We start from the raw sequence: 15,640 nt of genomic DNA on the forward strand, positions 1-15,640 counted from the left end.
GGGTACGCAGCGGTGGCGCATGCTGGTGGCAGACAGGCCGGGGGGGGAGCCTCGGGGAGCGGGAGGGGGGAAGAGGAGTCTGGGGAGGGGAGAGTCTGGGTCAGGGGGAGAGGAGCCTGGGGCGGAGGGGCTGGTGCTTCAGTGTGTGACCACCTTGGCCCACTGAGAACGGGCCTGAGACGCCCCAAACTTAACACACGGGGCTGAGTCACCGCCGGCCCCCAGCCACATAAACGGCAGCACCAGCCCTGCCTGCCTGCCCGGAGCTGGGGCCAACTTCCCTGATGCTGGCCCAGAGCTGCCCATCCGTGTCATCCGGGTGGGGAGAAAAATCCCACCAGGCAATAAAAAAGTTAAAAAATCTTTGGGGAAAAAAAGTATCCAAAGTCTTTAACCCGCCCCCCGCTCGTTTGCAGAGCTGGGGCTGCCGACCCAGAGGAGACCCCCACCCAAAAAGGCTGCACAGTGACCCCGCCAGGCCCTGCGCCCGGGGCAGTGGGAACAGGCAGCTGGAGACAGATGTGGCCAAATGACGTCTGGGCAGCAAGGGGCCAGGGTCGGGGCCACGCAGGCTGGGTCTGATCTGCCTGTCTGATCTCCTGCTTCCAGCAGGGCAATGGCAAAGTGCCTCTCCGGCCATGGCCCCCTTCGTGCCCAGCTCAGCCACGACCATGCTGCATGGGCTCCCAGACCGGTGCCTGGGCAGGGCTGGAGCCACCCAGTCCTGTGTGCCCTGCGGGCAGGTCAGCCGTGCCTGCCCCGGGATTCCTGGTGGGGAGGGGCAGCTTTGGGGGTAGCGCCACGCTGCAGAGGTGGCCAAGGCACCACCCAATGTTTCGCTGCACCCCCATATCCTATGCTTTTGTTGCTCCCTTCCACCCACCCTCGCTCCCTTTCCCTGGCCGGAGCCCCCAAGGAGTGATGCAGAAACTGGCCTCCAACCGGGCCTGACTTTATCCCATTCATGCCAGGGGCCCAGGCACTGTTAACCCCACGTCGGTGCCTCCCTCTGGGGCTTTATGGGGAATTCCCACCTGGGCAAAGGGGCTTCCCCTGCCATCCTAAACCTGAGCACTAAGGCCTCCGCGCACCCCCCCCCCCCGGAGCTGGGCTCATCCAGCCTCCCCCTGCCACTCCTTCGCACAGAGGAGCAGGAGACATTGGCCGTTTGTTGCAGTGAGGTCCTGTGAGTGGGGAGCAGGCCGGGACATGCCATCGCGGGGACATGCAGTTGTGGGGAGCCGCAGCCTGGGTGGAGGAAGAGGGTTGTGTGGCAGGTGGATGTGACCCCCAGCTCCAGGGGAATTGCTGCCACACTCCCCAAATGGGCAGAACCTGCCCATCCCCCAGCTACATCCATAAGGAGAGTCCCATACACAGTCTGAACCCACACCTGGCAACGCCTCAAAACTGAGCCCTGAGCCGCTGGAACACAAAGCAGCCCGGAATCGGCCCGTGGGGGAGAGATGTCAGGACTGGCCCCGGGGTTGCACAGTCCAGTCCTGCAAACTACTGCCCCGGCGGGGTCAGCAAGAGCTGGTCCGGCCCTGCTGGGCCTGGTTTCCAAGTGGCCCTGGAAGCAGCCCAGCTGTTCTCCAGCATTGTGCATTTCACGCAGATTGTTCCCTCTGTAAATTACATCCAAACCAGCGCAGCCCCCACTCCCTCAGCAGGACCCTGACCCTGTTCAATTCAGGCAAATACATACTGAAGATGGGAGCAGAAGGCTGCGGAGAGAGCAGCGTATTGAGCAGAGAGGGGGAGCAGAGAGGTACCTGGCTTGGTGGGGTGCCCCAGACCTGCAGGGCACCCGGGGGGCTGGTCCTGTGGTCAGAGGACAGGCTTGTGCTTAGGGTCCTCCTAGGAGTTCTAAGGCTTTCAGAATAAATTCCTCGTCACAAACAAAAACCATCATTTTGTAGAAAACGCACCAGCTCCGCAGTGCCGTGAGCAGGTGGGGGTCACAGCTGGAGCGGAAAGTGCCCTGGAAGAGCCGGGGGAAGCGGGGCTCTCGTCCATCCCCCGCCCAGCCCCCAACTCTTGCAATTACACCTGCAGATAGAAGGGAAATTGACGCTGGCAGAATTGGGGCCATCATCCCAACAACATCACCAGACGCCGCTCGTGAGGCCCCCCCAGTGTGCTCCATCCATGCGGCTCGCCGCAGCTCCCAGGCTGAGCCATGCATGGAGGGCATGTGGGACCAGCGGCGGGGGGGACGTCAGTGGAAGCTTTCCAAGTCTGATCAGCAGCGGAGGTGTGGCGGGGGGTGGCTCTGAGCAGAGCAGTTGGGGAAGGCCGGGCTGGGGCCGGCAGGGGGCGAGGGCAGAGGGCACAGGACCCGGGAGCCTGCGAGCGAGTGGGGAAGACTGGGAGTCTGACCACTGAGTGGGGCAGCTTGTGTCGGTGGGAGGTGGGCCCCGTCCATGTCTGCCCGGGGCAGGCGGTAACGGTTGGAAGGCGCGCGGGATGAGTCTCTGGGAGCGTGGAGCCCCTCTGGCTCCCACGGGCTGGCTGGGGGCATGCTCCGGGAGCCAGGGACCTTGGCGGAGGTGGCGCTGGGAGAAACTCCAGCGTCCCCTGGCAGTGGTGACGGCAGCCCTGAGATGGAGGCGTGAGCCAAAGGCAAAAGGGGTGGCACCGCCCCCGGGGGTAGTCTGAGTGGCGGCTCGCTCCCGCTGCTGGGTTTCGGGGGCTGGGAGGAGAGCACGGGGAGGCCGTAGGGGCAGGCCAAGGCTGGGGCGCATGGCAGCGGGCTCTGGAGCAGGTACATCATGCGCTGCAGCTCCCGGCTGAGGTGGGAAACTTCCTGGTTGAGGTTGTTGATCTGGAAAGAGACAAAAACCATGCTGAGCGAGGGGACAGCGCCCTGCGCCCTCCCCACCACTCCCCCTGCCCCCAGCTCAGCAGCACCCCGCACTGGTACCAAGCATGGCCAGACAGCACTTCATGCTGGCTGTCACCCCACTTCCAAAGGAGAAGCAAAGGGTTCTGGGAGCATGGGGCAGGGATGCCCCTTTGGATCCGGCTGCTCCGGGATCTGCAGCCAGCAGAGTGTGGATCAGGACGGGGCTGGCGGTGTGTGACTGGGGGGGGGGGGGGGTGTCTCACTGCTGCTATGACGCACACCCAGAGATAGCAGCCTATTTAGCGCCTGCCTGTGGCCCAAGCACAGCCTCTTGGGGCTCTTTGACAGCATGCATCCATGTACCCTGACCTCGGACAGCGCGGGACACGTGCCCCGACCTGCCCACTGGGCCTATTACCCTGTGTTTTGTTCACCAGCCCCATTGGCAACGCACCCCAGGGAAGTGGCTTGTTTCCTGCGGCTGCTGTTTGAAAGGAAAAATAAGCAGAGCAAGCAGGAGACCTTTTGTTATTGTAGGTCTTATAGAAAACAAATGGCTAGTGGCCACTGCTGTTACTTCCCTGCCGGGCTGGCCGGTTTAACCTCCTGCTGGATCCGGGATGCTCGGTGCTCACCCAGCAGCCCAGTGTACCAGCCCTGGGTCTCCTGGGGGCCGCTGTTTACCATGAGCACTGGCTGCAAAGCAGAGGAAAGCCCAGAGACCAGGGCCCAGCAGCAGCCCCAGCACGCGGCTCAGCCTCAGAGGGGACGCGCTCTCCTGCAACCCGGCCCCGCTGGTTTTACTGGGCTAGTCTGTGAGCTTCCACACGTGGTCACTGAGCGCCTTGGCCATGGGCCATGGGGGAACGTAATGCAAGGACCTCCCTCGGGGATGCAGAGCACAGGATCTGATGCCGACATCATGGCTGGTTACGGGCATTCTCGAGCCCTAGCACGACCCTGACATTAAGCCACCCTGAGGCTGCTCTAGCTTACGCCAGGAAACATTTCTGTCCCTGCAGCAGCTTGGACAGGGCAAAGCCAGCATGCTGCTCCCCCAGGCTGCACCAAGCAAGCTGCCTCGCGCAGGAGCTGCCCCCAGTATCGGGGGCAGAAGGCTACAGAGACCCTGCCTGCTGCCCCTGAGGGGTTGCCCTCAAAAGTAGCATACCCTACCCTCAAGCATGCAGCCCAGGGGGAGGTGGGAGCAGGGCACAGAGGAGGAGGGGCTGCTCCTGGAGCTGCGTTTGTTGCTATGAAATCGTTACAAAGCCAGCCTGTGCTCATTTTAAACCCGATTGCCTGAGTCAGGGCAGAGCCGCCAAGTGGCGAGTGCAGCCCGATCTGGAGCGAGCTCCAGCTGGGGTCACTTCACCTCCTGCAGAATGCCCCAGGCAGCAGCATGCAATGAGCCCCGCTCAGGAGGGGGCAAACTGGGTCAGTCGGTGCCGATGGGTCCAGGTGGATGCGAACCCTGGGAGAGCCAGCCCTGCAGCGCCCACCTCTCCCCCGTGGCCCCGGCCGCAGGGGCTCCAGGCTGTACCTCTTGGTTCAGTCTGCTGACGTTCTGCTTTATCTCCTCCACTTCTGCACCTAAGGCTGGGCTGGCCTCATACGTCCCTGCAAGGAACCACAGACGGATCTCATCGCGCCCCCATGGGCCTTTGACCCCAGCCCGCTGTGACTTGCACCTGTGCCAGGACAACAGGCCAGGGGCAAAGCCTCCCCGAGTGAGCCGCGCATCCATTCACCTGTCCCAGCATTGGGACCGGCCGACCCCTTCAGATACAACCCTGCCCCCGCCAGGCCTTATTCTGGGCCCAAGCCCTGAACACTCAGAGATGGGGGAGCTTCTGGCTGGGTGGAGTGGGGGGGGGGCACCAGCTGCTCCAGCCCCTGCTGCGCAGCCCCCTGCCCCCCCAAGCCGTTCAGGCCAGGCCGGCAGGAGTTGGAGCTTTTCCGCCAGCATCTGAACTAGCCGCTGCTCATCCCAATGCCGCGCGCTTGGCTTTGCCTCCAGAGCATCTGCCAGCCAGGGGGCTCCAGGGACCAAACCAGCATAAGTGGCTTCACCTGCCCCATCCCCCCAGGGGCTGGCCAGGATGAGTAACGTACCCAAGGCCACACGGTGAGTCAGAGCTAGGGATAGGACTCAGGAGTCCTGACCGCCTGCACTGTGCTTCAGCCCTGCAAACCCGCTCCCCTCCAAACCCTGGGATAAGCACTCCCCCAGGCCCAGAGGAAACAGCCGCTTATTCATGTCAAGCCATTCTCCCTGGGACAGAGCGCGCCTCCGATCCCCAGCGCCGTCTGGCCCGGAGCTGAGACAGCCCCGGGGCAGCAGGCAGTTACCGGATGTCAGCGAGCCTGCGACCGAGCTCTGCAGAGGTGGCTCCACGTTGAAATGGAAAGTTTGCATCTCCGACGTCCTGCCATCATCCTCGATCCCGTCAACGACCCTGGGGGGGGGGGCGTTCATCCTACTGACATGATCGGCTGGCACAGCACCGCTGGGCATCGCTAACCGGCCCCTTTGCCTCCCTAAAGCCTCTTGGGCATGGGTGGAAATTCAAGCACTACCAGGCAGAACCCGACTGGGGCATGGGGTCTGGGCGGCTGGAGGGACTGAGTCTGGGCAACAGACCCTCTTACCCTGGGCTCGCTGGCTCATATGGGGCAACTCCCAATGATTTCATCGTGGCCAGCTGAGCATGGCAGCTGTTGCCACCGGGTGCCTGAGGTGAAATGAGCAAGTGGGTCTCAGCCCTGAACCAGGTAGATGACTCCATGGGCCCATCCTGTCCCCACTCTGTGGCACTAACCGCCCACCCCCCATGCTGGCAGCACCAGGAGAGGCCAGGACAGGTGGGGCCGGCTCAAGGGGAGGGGTGTGAGCGCATGGCATGGCATGGGGGGAGAGAATGGTCCCAGGGACGTGGGGCGTACTAATGAGTTCACCCCTGCCTACGTCCACAGGCGTGCAAGCACACAGCGATGCATTCAGATGTGTGCAGCTGAGGCAGGTGTGCAAACCTTCACACACCGGTTTGGTGGGTTGCCACACGGCTGCAGGGTCCCAAGCAGGTGGTGCTGCCAGTGCTGCTGGTCCTTACCTGGGGCTCAGTTCCGGGGGGCCAGTGATGTGCAGGGAGGGGATGAGGAGCTTGGCTGGCTTGCGGCCATTGCTGCTCTCGCCATCTCTCAGACACCGTGGCGAGGGGCTCCTGCCCTGGCTGCAGCGGGCGGGGGAGCGGCAGGTGCGGCGCAGAGCCGAGAACTGGCGCAGCTCGTCACCCAGCAGGCTGCTGAGGGAGCCACACCGCATGGGGCTCTGCAGGGTGGGCAGCAGCAGCTTGAGGTGGGTCAGGCTGGTGGGCGAAGGGTGGAAGACATCGTCGGGCTCCTCCTCGTCCTCCAGGATGGAGTGGAGAGGCTTTTCGGGGCTGGTGCCGCTCTCCGGGCGAGGCTGCGGGCAGAGGGAGGGAGCTGGGTGACGAGGCAAGCAGACTCGCCCCAGGGCTGCTGCACCTGGCACTGGCTCGAAGGGCAGGACAATCCCCTGGTGAAATGCCCTCCTGGCATCGCTCAGCCAGGCCAGTGGGGCAGGGAGAGGAAGGGCCCCTCAGCGACTTGGCGTCGCGGTGTGACCGCAGCTAGCCCCTCTGCACTCAGCTCCCGAAGTTGGCGCTGAGCCCTGAGCTCAGTGGCTCAGCTCAATCCGCCTGCAGGCTGAGCCAGGAGGAGCTGCCACGTCTCCGTCCCCACCACTACCCAGCCCAGGGACACGGGGCGTCCTGCTCAGAAAGACCCTGAGAGCGGGGGAGTCACTCTGGTGAGCGGCCACTTTGCCCGCGTGTTGCGTTTGGGTTCAAATGAGCCCCTGGCACTAATAGAGAACTCAGGGGGTACGAGCAGCTGCCAACCCAGCCTGGCACAAACCCAACCTACCTGAGATAACCGAGGGGATCTCGGAAACCGTAGGAGCCCCTGAAAACGAAGCAGAGACAGGCTGGTTAATGCCACCCAGCAAACTCCATTCAGACCAACCACCCACTGGGTACCAGCCAGCCATGGCCAGCTCCGATTAGCAACCTGCTGCTGGGTTGGCAGAGGAGGACCCTGAGCAAACGCGCACATGGGGACACAGCGCTAGGGATCCTCCTGGCTCCGGACAGGAGAGGCAGGAAGAGGTTTCCCCACCAGTACCGGGAGAGCGTAGCCCAGCCCTCGAGGTACCGCGTCTCTGTGTCAACGCCCACCTCTGCCCTGTCGCCTGTATGGAATCTCGCTGCTCTGTGTCTGACCTGTATGTACACCGCTGCCTGTGATCTCCTGCCCTGGCTGCTGTCGGCAGGGACAGTCCCTAAGGGTCTGGAAGGCAGCTGGCACATGGTGGGCACGACCGCAAACAGCACGTGGCCTGGGTCCCTGGCAGAGCCTGAGGAGAGGGAGCCCTGGCCTGATGGCACGTGGCTTTTCAAAGGAGGTGACGAGGGGATCTCCGTGATTCAAGCTGGACGTAGGGACCAGCAACCACCTGATGCTCAGCCTTGGGCCAGTGTTGCAGCAAACGGGGAAGGTTCTTCTCTCATGCCATACAGCTCCAGATCTCCCGGCATTCGGGTGCTGCCACGGATGGGCCCCTCGGAAATACGTGCCATCTCCAACCATCCCGCTTGGTGTCCAGGGAAAATCATTCACTCCCACAGTGAGTACCAGGGCTTCAGACCAAGGGCTGCTCTGCTCCCATCGCAGAGAATGGCTGCCCTGTTTCCTGCATCTTCACTCCAGATTGGGAATGGCCCTCCACTTCCCAGGGGCATCGGGGGCTTGAGCCAGCATCCAAACGAGTGTCTTCTGAGAAGGCAGCATTGCCCAAAAGATGCCCCCAGCAGGAGGTCAGCTGGAGGCTGGGAGCAGCAGAGTGAGGCTGGAAGAGACGGAGCCATGCCCAAGTTGAGGCCTCAGGCTTGTGGATTTTACCACCAGGGTATATTTTACCAGCTCCTCGATGCCAGATTCCACGGGGCCATGAGGGGGGCTGGAGGCTGGATGGGAGCGAGGGTGGGGGGACAAAAAAAAGCCAGGGGAGAGGGAGCCTGCCCTTGAGAGTGGAAATAGGTCACTTCGGGGGGGGAAGCCGCCCCATGCAGGGAGCCTGGCACAAGGGCCAGGCACCGCTTATCCCTCACTCCAGAACCACAAGGCCCAACGCCGCTCAAGCCCTGCTTCAAGTCCTAGTGGTGCCTAGGCCTGACGCTGGCTTTGTGTCAGGATGAACTATACCCAGCAGGTGCCTTTACCGCCTTGGTTTTCCGGACCTGTCTCCAGGCTCCAGCTCTCCCCCCCCACCCTCCCATTCCCTGGCTAGCCCTACGGGGTCCCGCTGTGAGTGGGCTGGATCGCCCAGCTCCTAGCACCTCATGCCCACAGAGCAGTAGTTTGGCGAGGACTCTGGAAACACAGAGATTTTGGGGTGGTTCTTGACTAGACCTATGGCGAGGCTGGGGGGGCGAGCGGGGAGCAGGGGCTGGCAGGGAGGACTCAAAGGACCACAGCGGCGGGATGGGTGGAGGAACAGCTCAGGGGTCAGGAATGGGACACATGGCCTTTCACCTCGAGGTCATTGCTTCCAATGCAGCCTGGGTCGGTAGCGACCGAAGCACGTTACCATCCGCTGGCTGTTCAGTGGCCTATGTGAAATTACAGGCTGGTCTTGCTCCAGGTCCTAGTGGACAAAAACCACCCATCACAATTGGCACCGCCCCGCAGCCGGCAGAGCAGAGGAGGAGAGCGCTGGCAGGGAGCAGCGGGAGAAAGTTGGTATCGGCGCAGCCCAGCCTCTCCTTGCTCAGCGGGGTCCAGCTCCGGGGGTGTTGAGCCAGCACCTTTCAGCCGATCAGCAAAGCTGCTCCTGCACTCAGCACCTGCCACTGGGTCCCAGCTGGCTTGGAAGATGCTGCTCGGGGGGGGGGAGGATCGGCGCATCCAGCTTCCAGTTTGCTGATGTCACAATCCAGAGCAAGTGACAACACAAGGCATCACCACAGAGGTGATGGTGATGTCATAAGTGCCGGACTGTGGCCTCACCAAGTGGCACAGCCATGGGAGGAACCTCGGGTGGGGCAGGTCCTTCATGGCATTTCTCTGTCAATCTCAACCGGGTTTTACTTCCTAAAAGGTTTGAAAACACAGACACAGCCTGAGTCCCTATTTTCTCCCTATTCTTATTCTGGCTCAGAATCGGAACCTCATAACCAAGTGCTCCCGAGTGGAACCTGCTTCTGGGTCAGGTCCAAAGCAGGAAGGAAGCTATTTTCTGGTCCTGGTTAGCCGAAACCTCATGGAAAGATCTGATCTTGCAAGATATCTGCCATTTCAGGCTGAACCCTCTAGAGTAGCAGCTCAGGAGGGGTCAGCGCTGCTGAACCAGAAACAAACCCTGGCAGGCCCCACACAGGACTCTCCGCTAAGCTTCCTCCAGACCCCACTCTTGTCTACTTGACCCATCTGTTGCATATTAATGTCTTTGTTTGATGTGCTGCAGTTATCAAGGGAAGGTCTGCACAGCTCTGAGACTGAGGTTGGACAGCTAACCAGCAGAGCGTGCACACAACACTTCATTTTTGTAGGTCCTGTGCAAACACGGCCATTGTTTTTTACCTATATATTAATTTATAAATGCCTTGGTGGTGGATTTTTTAACAGGTATTTAGAACCCAGAGGGAAATTTCCCACAGGGGTCTCTTCAGGGTCTGGTGGGTATTCTCTGCAGGGCACATCTGGGACCTACATGGAGAGACAGCTGTAAAAAATCCCAAGCTCTTTATTTCAGCTGATACAAAGTAGGCAACTATTCCGGGGCGGATGAGCAACGAGCTGCTATTTCTGAGGCAGAACGTTCCCGCCTGACTGTGGGAGTCAGCGGAATGACTAAACCTGCCAGCCCGGCCCCCGGGCTCTGCACTGGGCTGCAGCGAGATGCCCCCTGGGCACAATTCAATCTCTGGGTGCCCCCGGCAGGAACAGCAGAGTTCCTAGATTGGCTGAGTTCCATGCTCTGATCTCACAGTTTGGCACCAACAAATGTCTCTCCCCCCTACCCCCAACAGAGATGTGCAGACTCATCAATTTTCTGTTTGCCTCGGCCTTCCACAAGGACGGTTCATCGGGCGGAGGACGCGAAGCCCCTTGCCTGGCACTGTAGCTCCTTGGCCAGCGAGGAATGTACCCAGGGACTGTCTGCAACACCGCATTAAGGCTGCAATGGCGCCGGAGGAGCTCACGCAGGATAGCAGGCTGGGGAGATCGAAGCATGGCGCTCAGCCGATCCGGGGCTGGTGCCCCGCTTCCGAACAGGCTGCCCCGAGGCTGGGTGTGGCACTCCTGAGCATTGCACAGCAGCTGTGCTGCCACATATCGCCGCAGTGCCCAGGCCGACGGCTCCGCCGGGGCGGGTGAATGTACCTGCAATGCTCTGTTTCACTGACCTCACTAGCACGCCGGGGCAACAGGGCACGCTACTGACACGTCGCACTACAGCAGATTTGCTCACCTCCTCCTGGAGACCCTGCGATGCGCAGGCAGAAATGGGGAGCCCAGATAAAGCTGTTGGGCTCTGGCCAGCCCTGGTGTCTGCAGTTCCGGTTAAACCAGGGCGTGTTTTACACTCAGACTTGGGCATTGGGGGGAGCAGGGGTAACGCGGTGACTCAGGGCGTTTCCCAGTGGGGCACACTCAGCAGAAAGAGGGGAGCCCATGGGCCTGTGGGCATGGAGCAGGCTCCACTTCCGCTACAGAAACCCTCTGTGAGCCCCAGGGCCCGGAGCTCATCTTTGAGCGGTGTGGCAGGGAGGCGAGACGGGGCAGTGGGGCGTCTGCGTGTATCTCCACTAGCGCTTCATGCTCTCTGCCCCACACATGAGACCCGCTGGTGTTCGCACTGGCACAGAGCAGTCGCCAGAGTTCCCGCCCCGCAGCAGGGCTGGACAGCCTGGGGTCAGGACGTCGAGCCCAGCCTGCGCTAGGTCTTCTCTAGCCTCCCGGCTGCAGGAGCGACTCAGGGAGCCACTGTCTCGCCTAATCTCCCCCTTCCAGCCCACCCCTTGGGGCCAAGGAGACTTGATGGCTCTGCAGGCTCAGCCAGCATCCCCCAGTGCCGGGGCTTGGACTGGGGGGGGGGGGCAGAGGCGGCTCTGGGACAGGCGTGCACCCACCTCGATCTCGCTGCCCTCCCGCAGGTTGAAGGTGAGGTCCTGGTGAATGTCGGCCATGAACTTGCTGGAGTACTCGGGGTAGAGCTCCAGCACCTCCACCAGGCCGCGCAGGGTGATGTACTGCAGGTCGCAGTAGGTCAGCGCCTTGACGTCCGCGTTGGTTTTGATCACCTGGTCCTTGTCGGGCAGGTCGGCCCCGATCAGGTCCCCTTTGCCTATGGGCATCAGGAAAGGGGGGTGAACAGGACAAGGGGTTCCCTGGCCAGGCCCCAATATAGCCCAGGCCTCAGAGGGGTCACACGTCTCTTGGGAGGCCCATTGTAGGGATGGGAACCTGAGGCACAGAGCTGGGGGGGTAGGGCCTGGCCTCCTTCTAGCCAGGAATGGAACCCAGGAGTCCTGACTCCAGTCCCCTTCCTTAGCCTCCTCCCTTGGAGGAGACCCAGCTTTCGCTGCTCCGGCCCAGCTGGGGGGCACCAGGGACCTGCTGCTCATCTTACAGGGGAGCTGGGCATCTTGCTGGCCAGGGAGGGCCCTTTGTGGGGAATGACAAGCTGGACTGGCCCCAAGAGAAGCCTGTGGCTATGCTGGGGGTTGCCACCAGACCAGCAGTGATCTGGATCACCAACAGGGCCCTGTCTGGCCCCTCACATGGTGTATCTGAGACCCTGAACCCAAGGGTGGGGCTTTGCCAGCTCCCTTCCCGGCGCGGGCACCATCTGGGATCCAAGGGAAATGCCCATCTCCACTGCTGCAGTGTGATCAGGGTGCCAGGCCCTGCTCTCAGAAGGTCGCTCCGCCAAGGGGGGGGGGCAGGCGCCTCGGAGCAACCACCGCTCGCTGCCCCGCGAGGCCCCAGCACCTCAGAAACTTGCTGCCGGGGGAATCCCCCCAACGCAGCCAGGAAACAGCTGGACAGGTGGACGGACAGAAAGGCACAGGGCTTGACAGGCCAGCCACAGGCTCTGGGGAAAGAAGCCCCACTGGCCCCCACCCCTTTGGCTGTCAGCCCTTCGCCAAGGCCTAGTGCCCCCTGCTGCCCATGAGACCAGGGGCGGGACTGGCACATGCCGGGCACCCCCTTACCCAGGATGGCCAGCACCATGTTGTCCTTCAGGACCTCGAGGGAGCCGGAGCAGACGAAGTAGTTAGCCTGCAGGGCATCGCCCTGGCGCAGCAGATACTCGCCGGGGGCGCAGAAGGAGGTCTTGATGTGAAGGGAGAGGGCACGCAGGCAGCCCCGGCTGGCCGTCTTGAAGAGCGGCAGCTGCAGGATGTCTTTGTTGAGGTGCATGGCAATGTCGGCCCGCAGCTCGTCGGGGAAGTCGCGCAGCAGCTGCGGGGGCAGTGGGAGGGAGTCAGGCGCGCTGGCGGGGGGAGGGTTGGCCCGGCTCCCCAGGGTGCTGGAGGGGAACAGCAGAGCACCTGCCCTCCTGCAGGAGCTGCCCCGGCCATGGGAGATACAGACGTACTGTCCCCAGCATGCTCCCAGCCCCGCCCGCCCACCCAGACGTTACCATCCCGGCATCGGGCACTCGGCAGCAGCAGGGATGGGACCTGGACCCCGGCCCTGGCCCCCCCGGCCCAGAGCTCTGATCCTGTGATCCCGCAGCGAGCACATGCACCCAGAGAACCAGCTGCTCTGGCTCCGTCCCTCCAAGCTCTGTGTTCAGTGGGCGGCCCCAGTGGCAGGGATCTAGCCCCTGGCATGGGCCCGGGGGCACCTCCTACCTCATTGGCGTCGATGCCGTTGTTCACCGACCAGGTGGTCTGGAAGTACTCCAGCATCCTCTGCTTGAGCTGCTGAGGGAGGCGGTGCACGCGGATGAAGTCCTTGAGGTCCTTCATGCGGGTGTGGTAGAGGGAGCGGCGGGAGTACATGCGCTGGATGATGGCCGTGACGTTCCCGAACACCACGGCGTGCATCAGGGCTGCGGGGAGAGCCCAGCGCCATGTCAGCACCACGGGTGGACAGGAGCAGGGAGCCTGGCCCCCAGCTGCACCAGCCCAGGACTGAGTCTCCTCTCTGCCAGCTGCCCTGCAGTGCTCGGAGAACCTACCCGCGAGGGGCCTTTCCTGCCAGCCCTGGCAGCTCAAGGTCAGCTTTTGGGGGCGGGGGATCATGTTCACCTCTAACACTCTCCCCTGGACACAGGGCTCCCGTTAACTTTCCCTTCAGCAGCCAGACACTTGGGGAGTTGGCACGCCAGGGAGTATGTGATCCTGCCACCCCCCACTCACTCCCAGGGCGTGCATCTGAGTCCCCCCGCACCAGACGTGCAGGGCGTGTCTACCCGGCTCCGCGCCAGTACAGGGAACATGTCTCCTTGCCTGGCCCTACCTGGCTCCCCCCAGCACAGAGTGTGTGTCCCCTTGCCAGTCCCTGCCTGGTTCACCCCCCAGCACAGGGCGCATGCCTCCTTGCCTGGTCCTACCCTGCTCCTCCCCAATACAGGGTGCATTTCCTCTTGCCTGACCCTACCCTGCTCCCCCTCAGCACAGGGCACATGCCCCCTTGCCTGGCCCTACTCTGCTCCCCCGCAGCACAGGGCGCATGCCCCCTTGCCTGGCTCTGCCTGTCTCACCCCCGATCAGCATGGTGCAGATGGAGAAGATCTTCTCCGCGTCGGTGTTGGCGCAGACGTTGCCGAAGCCCACGCTGGTGAGGCTGCTGAGGGTGAAGTAGAGGGAGGCAATGTAGGTGCTGCGGACGGATGGGCCCCCCATGGAGCTGTTGACGTAGGGTGCCTCCAGCCTCTTGCCCAGCTCGTGGAGCCAGCCTGCCAAGCACAGCGTGGAGTTAAAATCGGCTGGCGCTCGGAGTGGGGGGCCGGTCTAGCACCCCGGCAACCCGCCCACGGTAGAGCCCAGAGCAGCCCCCTGCAGAGGGCAGAGATGTTGAGCATCGCTGCACCTCGGCGCCAGCCTGGCACTGGGAGGGGTCATTCCCACCCCAGAGCCTTCAGCTCTGCAGCCAGAGCCCACTCTGTGGTCCCGGGCTTCGGCCGGAGTGGGGCACGTCTCACTCCCCCTGCATCACTGGGGGCCGAGTGCTCGGGCGTGCCAAGCGCTACAGTCTTTGCCGCTGGCACAGGCGCTCAGGGCTCGATCCCCTAACTAAGGCAGGGATGAACGATGGGTGGGGTTGGCGCAGCCTGGCATGCTGTCTGCCAGGGCCAGGAGATGCGCTTCCGTAAGCCCCCGGCTGTGCCTTCCTGGCTGCCGCAGCTGCATTAGCCCCGTCGCTCTGCCAGACCAGGGAGCTCACACCCAGCGGGTCCTAGGGCAAGAGGGGATTGGATCCCTGCTTGGAGAGCAACTCCCCCAGTGCCCTTCCTTTCCCCCCGCCCATCCTGGCCTCCCCAGTGCATCCAATGGCCCTTCGCACCACTGCCCCCGAGCCCCACAACTGCCTAGCCACCCCCACTGCTCGGAGAGCTCTCCCTGCCTGCACCGGGGGGGGGCTGGCTTACCCCAGCTGCTGCAGGCAGCTGGACTCCCCCTGTGGAGGGGGCAGGCTGCCCTTGCCCAGCCAGGCTGGCCCTCCGCCACGGCGCCACCAGCGCTGCACGGAGACAGCATGAGGGCTGGGGATTGCCTCCTGGCTGCAGCCAGGCCCCCATCTTGTGCTGGGCCTTTGCGTGCAACCCCGGACCACACAGACCAGTCTAGTGCCGGGCCCCGCTGGCCCTTGCCCGACCCAGCATCCGCTTCCTTTGAAGGCTCCTGCTGAGTGGCTGCAGTGTCGTTAGCTGCCCGCCAACCAAATCCATGCCTGGACCCTCAGCACGGGGCCCTGGGAGGAGGGCCAGCCTCAGTACAGGTGGGGAAATTGAGGCACGGGGTGAGTAACTTGCCTAGATCACACAAGCAGTCCATGGGGAAGCTCGAATAGAACCTAGGCGCCCTGACTCCCAGCCCCACCTGCTCTAACCACTAGACCCCACGCCCCTCCCAGAGCTAGCAACAGAACCCAGGAGTCCTGTGCCCACCCGCTAGGATCTGCCTGGCTCAGGCCCCGTGCACCCCGCCTGACTCACCAATGCCCCAGGTCAGAGGGTCGTTACTTTCCATCTCCTTCCGGCCGATGACGTACCAGATGCAGGCCAGCCAGTGGGCGAGCAGGGCGAACATGGACGTGAGCAGGGTGAGCACCATGGCGCTGTACTGGGAGTAGCGGTCCAACTTCTGCAGCAGGTGCAGCAGCCTCAGGAGACGCACGGTCTTCAGCAGGTGCACCAGCGAGGTCTGGGTTGGCGGGCGGGGAGAGCAGAGGCAGTCGTCACTGGCCGCGGGCGCCAGGCCAGCCTCTGCCCAGGGCCAGGTGGGGAACGAGCTTAAAGAACTAGAGTCACCGGGGGAAATTCAGCCCTGGGCGCAGCCCAGCATGGGGCCTTGCTCCCGCCCAGCGCCCCGCAAGCCTCGGCACCACTGCCCTCCCCCCACTGGCTGACGTCCCGCTGCAGCCCGAGGTCTCCTGCTGGGAAAGGGCTCGACACCACAAGGGGGGCGCGACCTCGGGCTCCAGCAGCCTGTTGCCTGGATGCTCCCCTTTCAGTGGGCTGCTTTGGGTCAC

General features: G+C 63.0%; 1 protein-coding gene across 1 annotated transcript in view; it reads right to left on the reverse strand.

Moving 5' to 3' along the window:
- KCNH4 (potassium voltage-gated channel subfamily H member 4) overlaps positions 1 to 15,640 on the reverse strand; it is a 30,916-nt gene continuing 15,276 nt past the window's right edge. The window contains exons 7-16 of the mRNA XM_038385541.2: positions 15,105 to 15,312; positions 13,650 to 13,844; positions 12,796 to 12,995; positions 12,151 to 12,400; positions 11,065 to 11,279; positions 6,797 to 6,835; positions 5,962 to 6,314; positions 5,201 to 5,307; positions 4,392 to 4,468; positions 1 to 2,827 (exon numbers count right to left, since the gene is read on the reverse strand). Of these exons, the coding sequence (XP_038241469.1) occupies positions 2,246 to 2,827; positions 4,392 to 4,468; positions 5,201 to 5,307; positions 5,962 to 6,314; positions 6,797 to 6,835; positions 11,065 to 11,279; positions 12,151 to 12,400; positions 12,796 to 12,995; positions 13,650 to 13,844; positions 15,105 to 15,312 (2,226 nt within the window). The 3' untranslated portion in view covers positions 1 to 2,245. The remainder of the gene's footprint in view (positions 2,828 to 4,391; positions 4,469 to 5,200; positions 5,308 to 5,961; positions 6,315 to 6,796; positions 6,836 to 11,064; positions 11,280 to 12,150; positions 12,401 to 12,795; positions 12,996 to 13,649; positions 13,845 to 15,104; positions 15,313 to 15,640) is intronic.

This window comes from Dermochelys coriacea, chromosome 27, assembly GCF_009764565.3.
Source record: "Dermochelys coriacea isolate rDerCor1 chromosome 27, rDerCor1.pri.v4, whole genome shotgun sequence".
Lineage (NCBI taxonomy): Eukaryota > Metazoa > Chordata > Testudines > Dermochelyidae > Dermochelys > Dermochelys coriacea.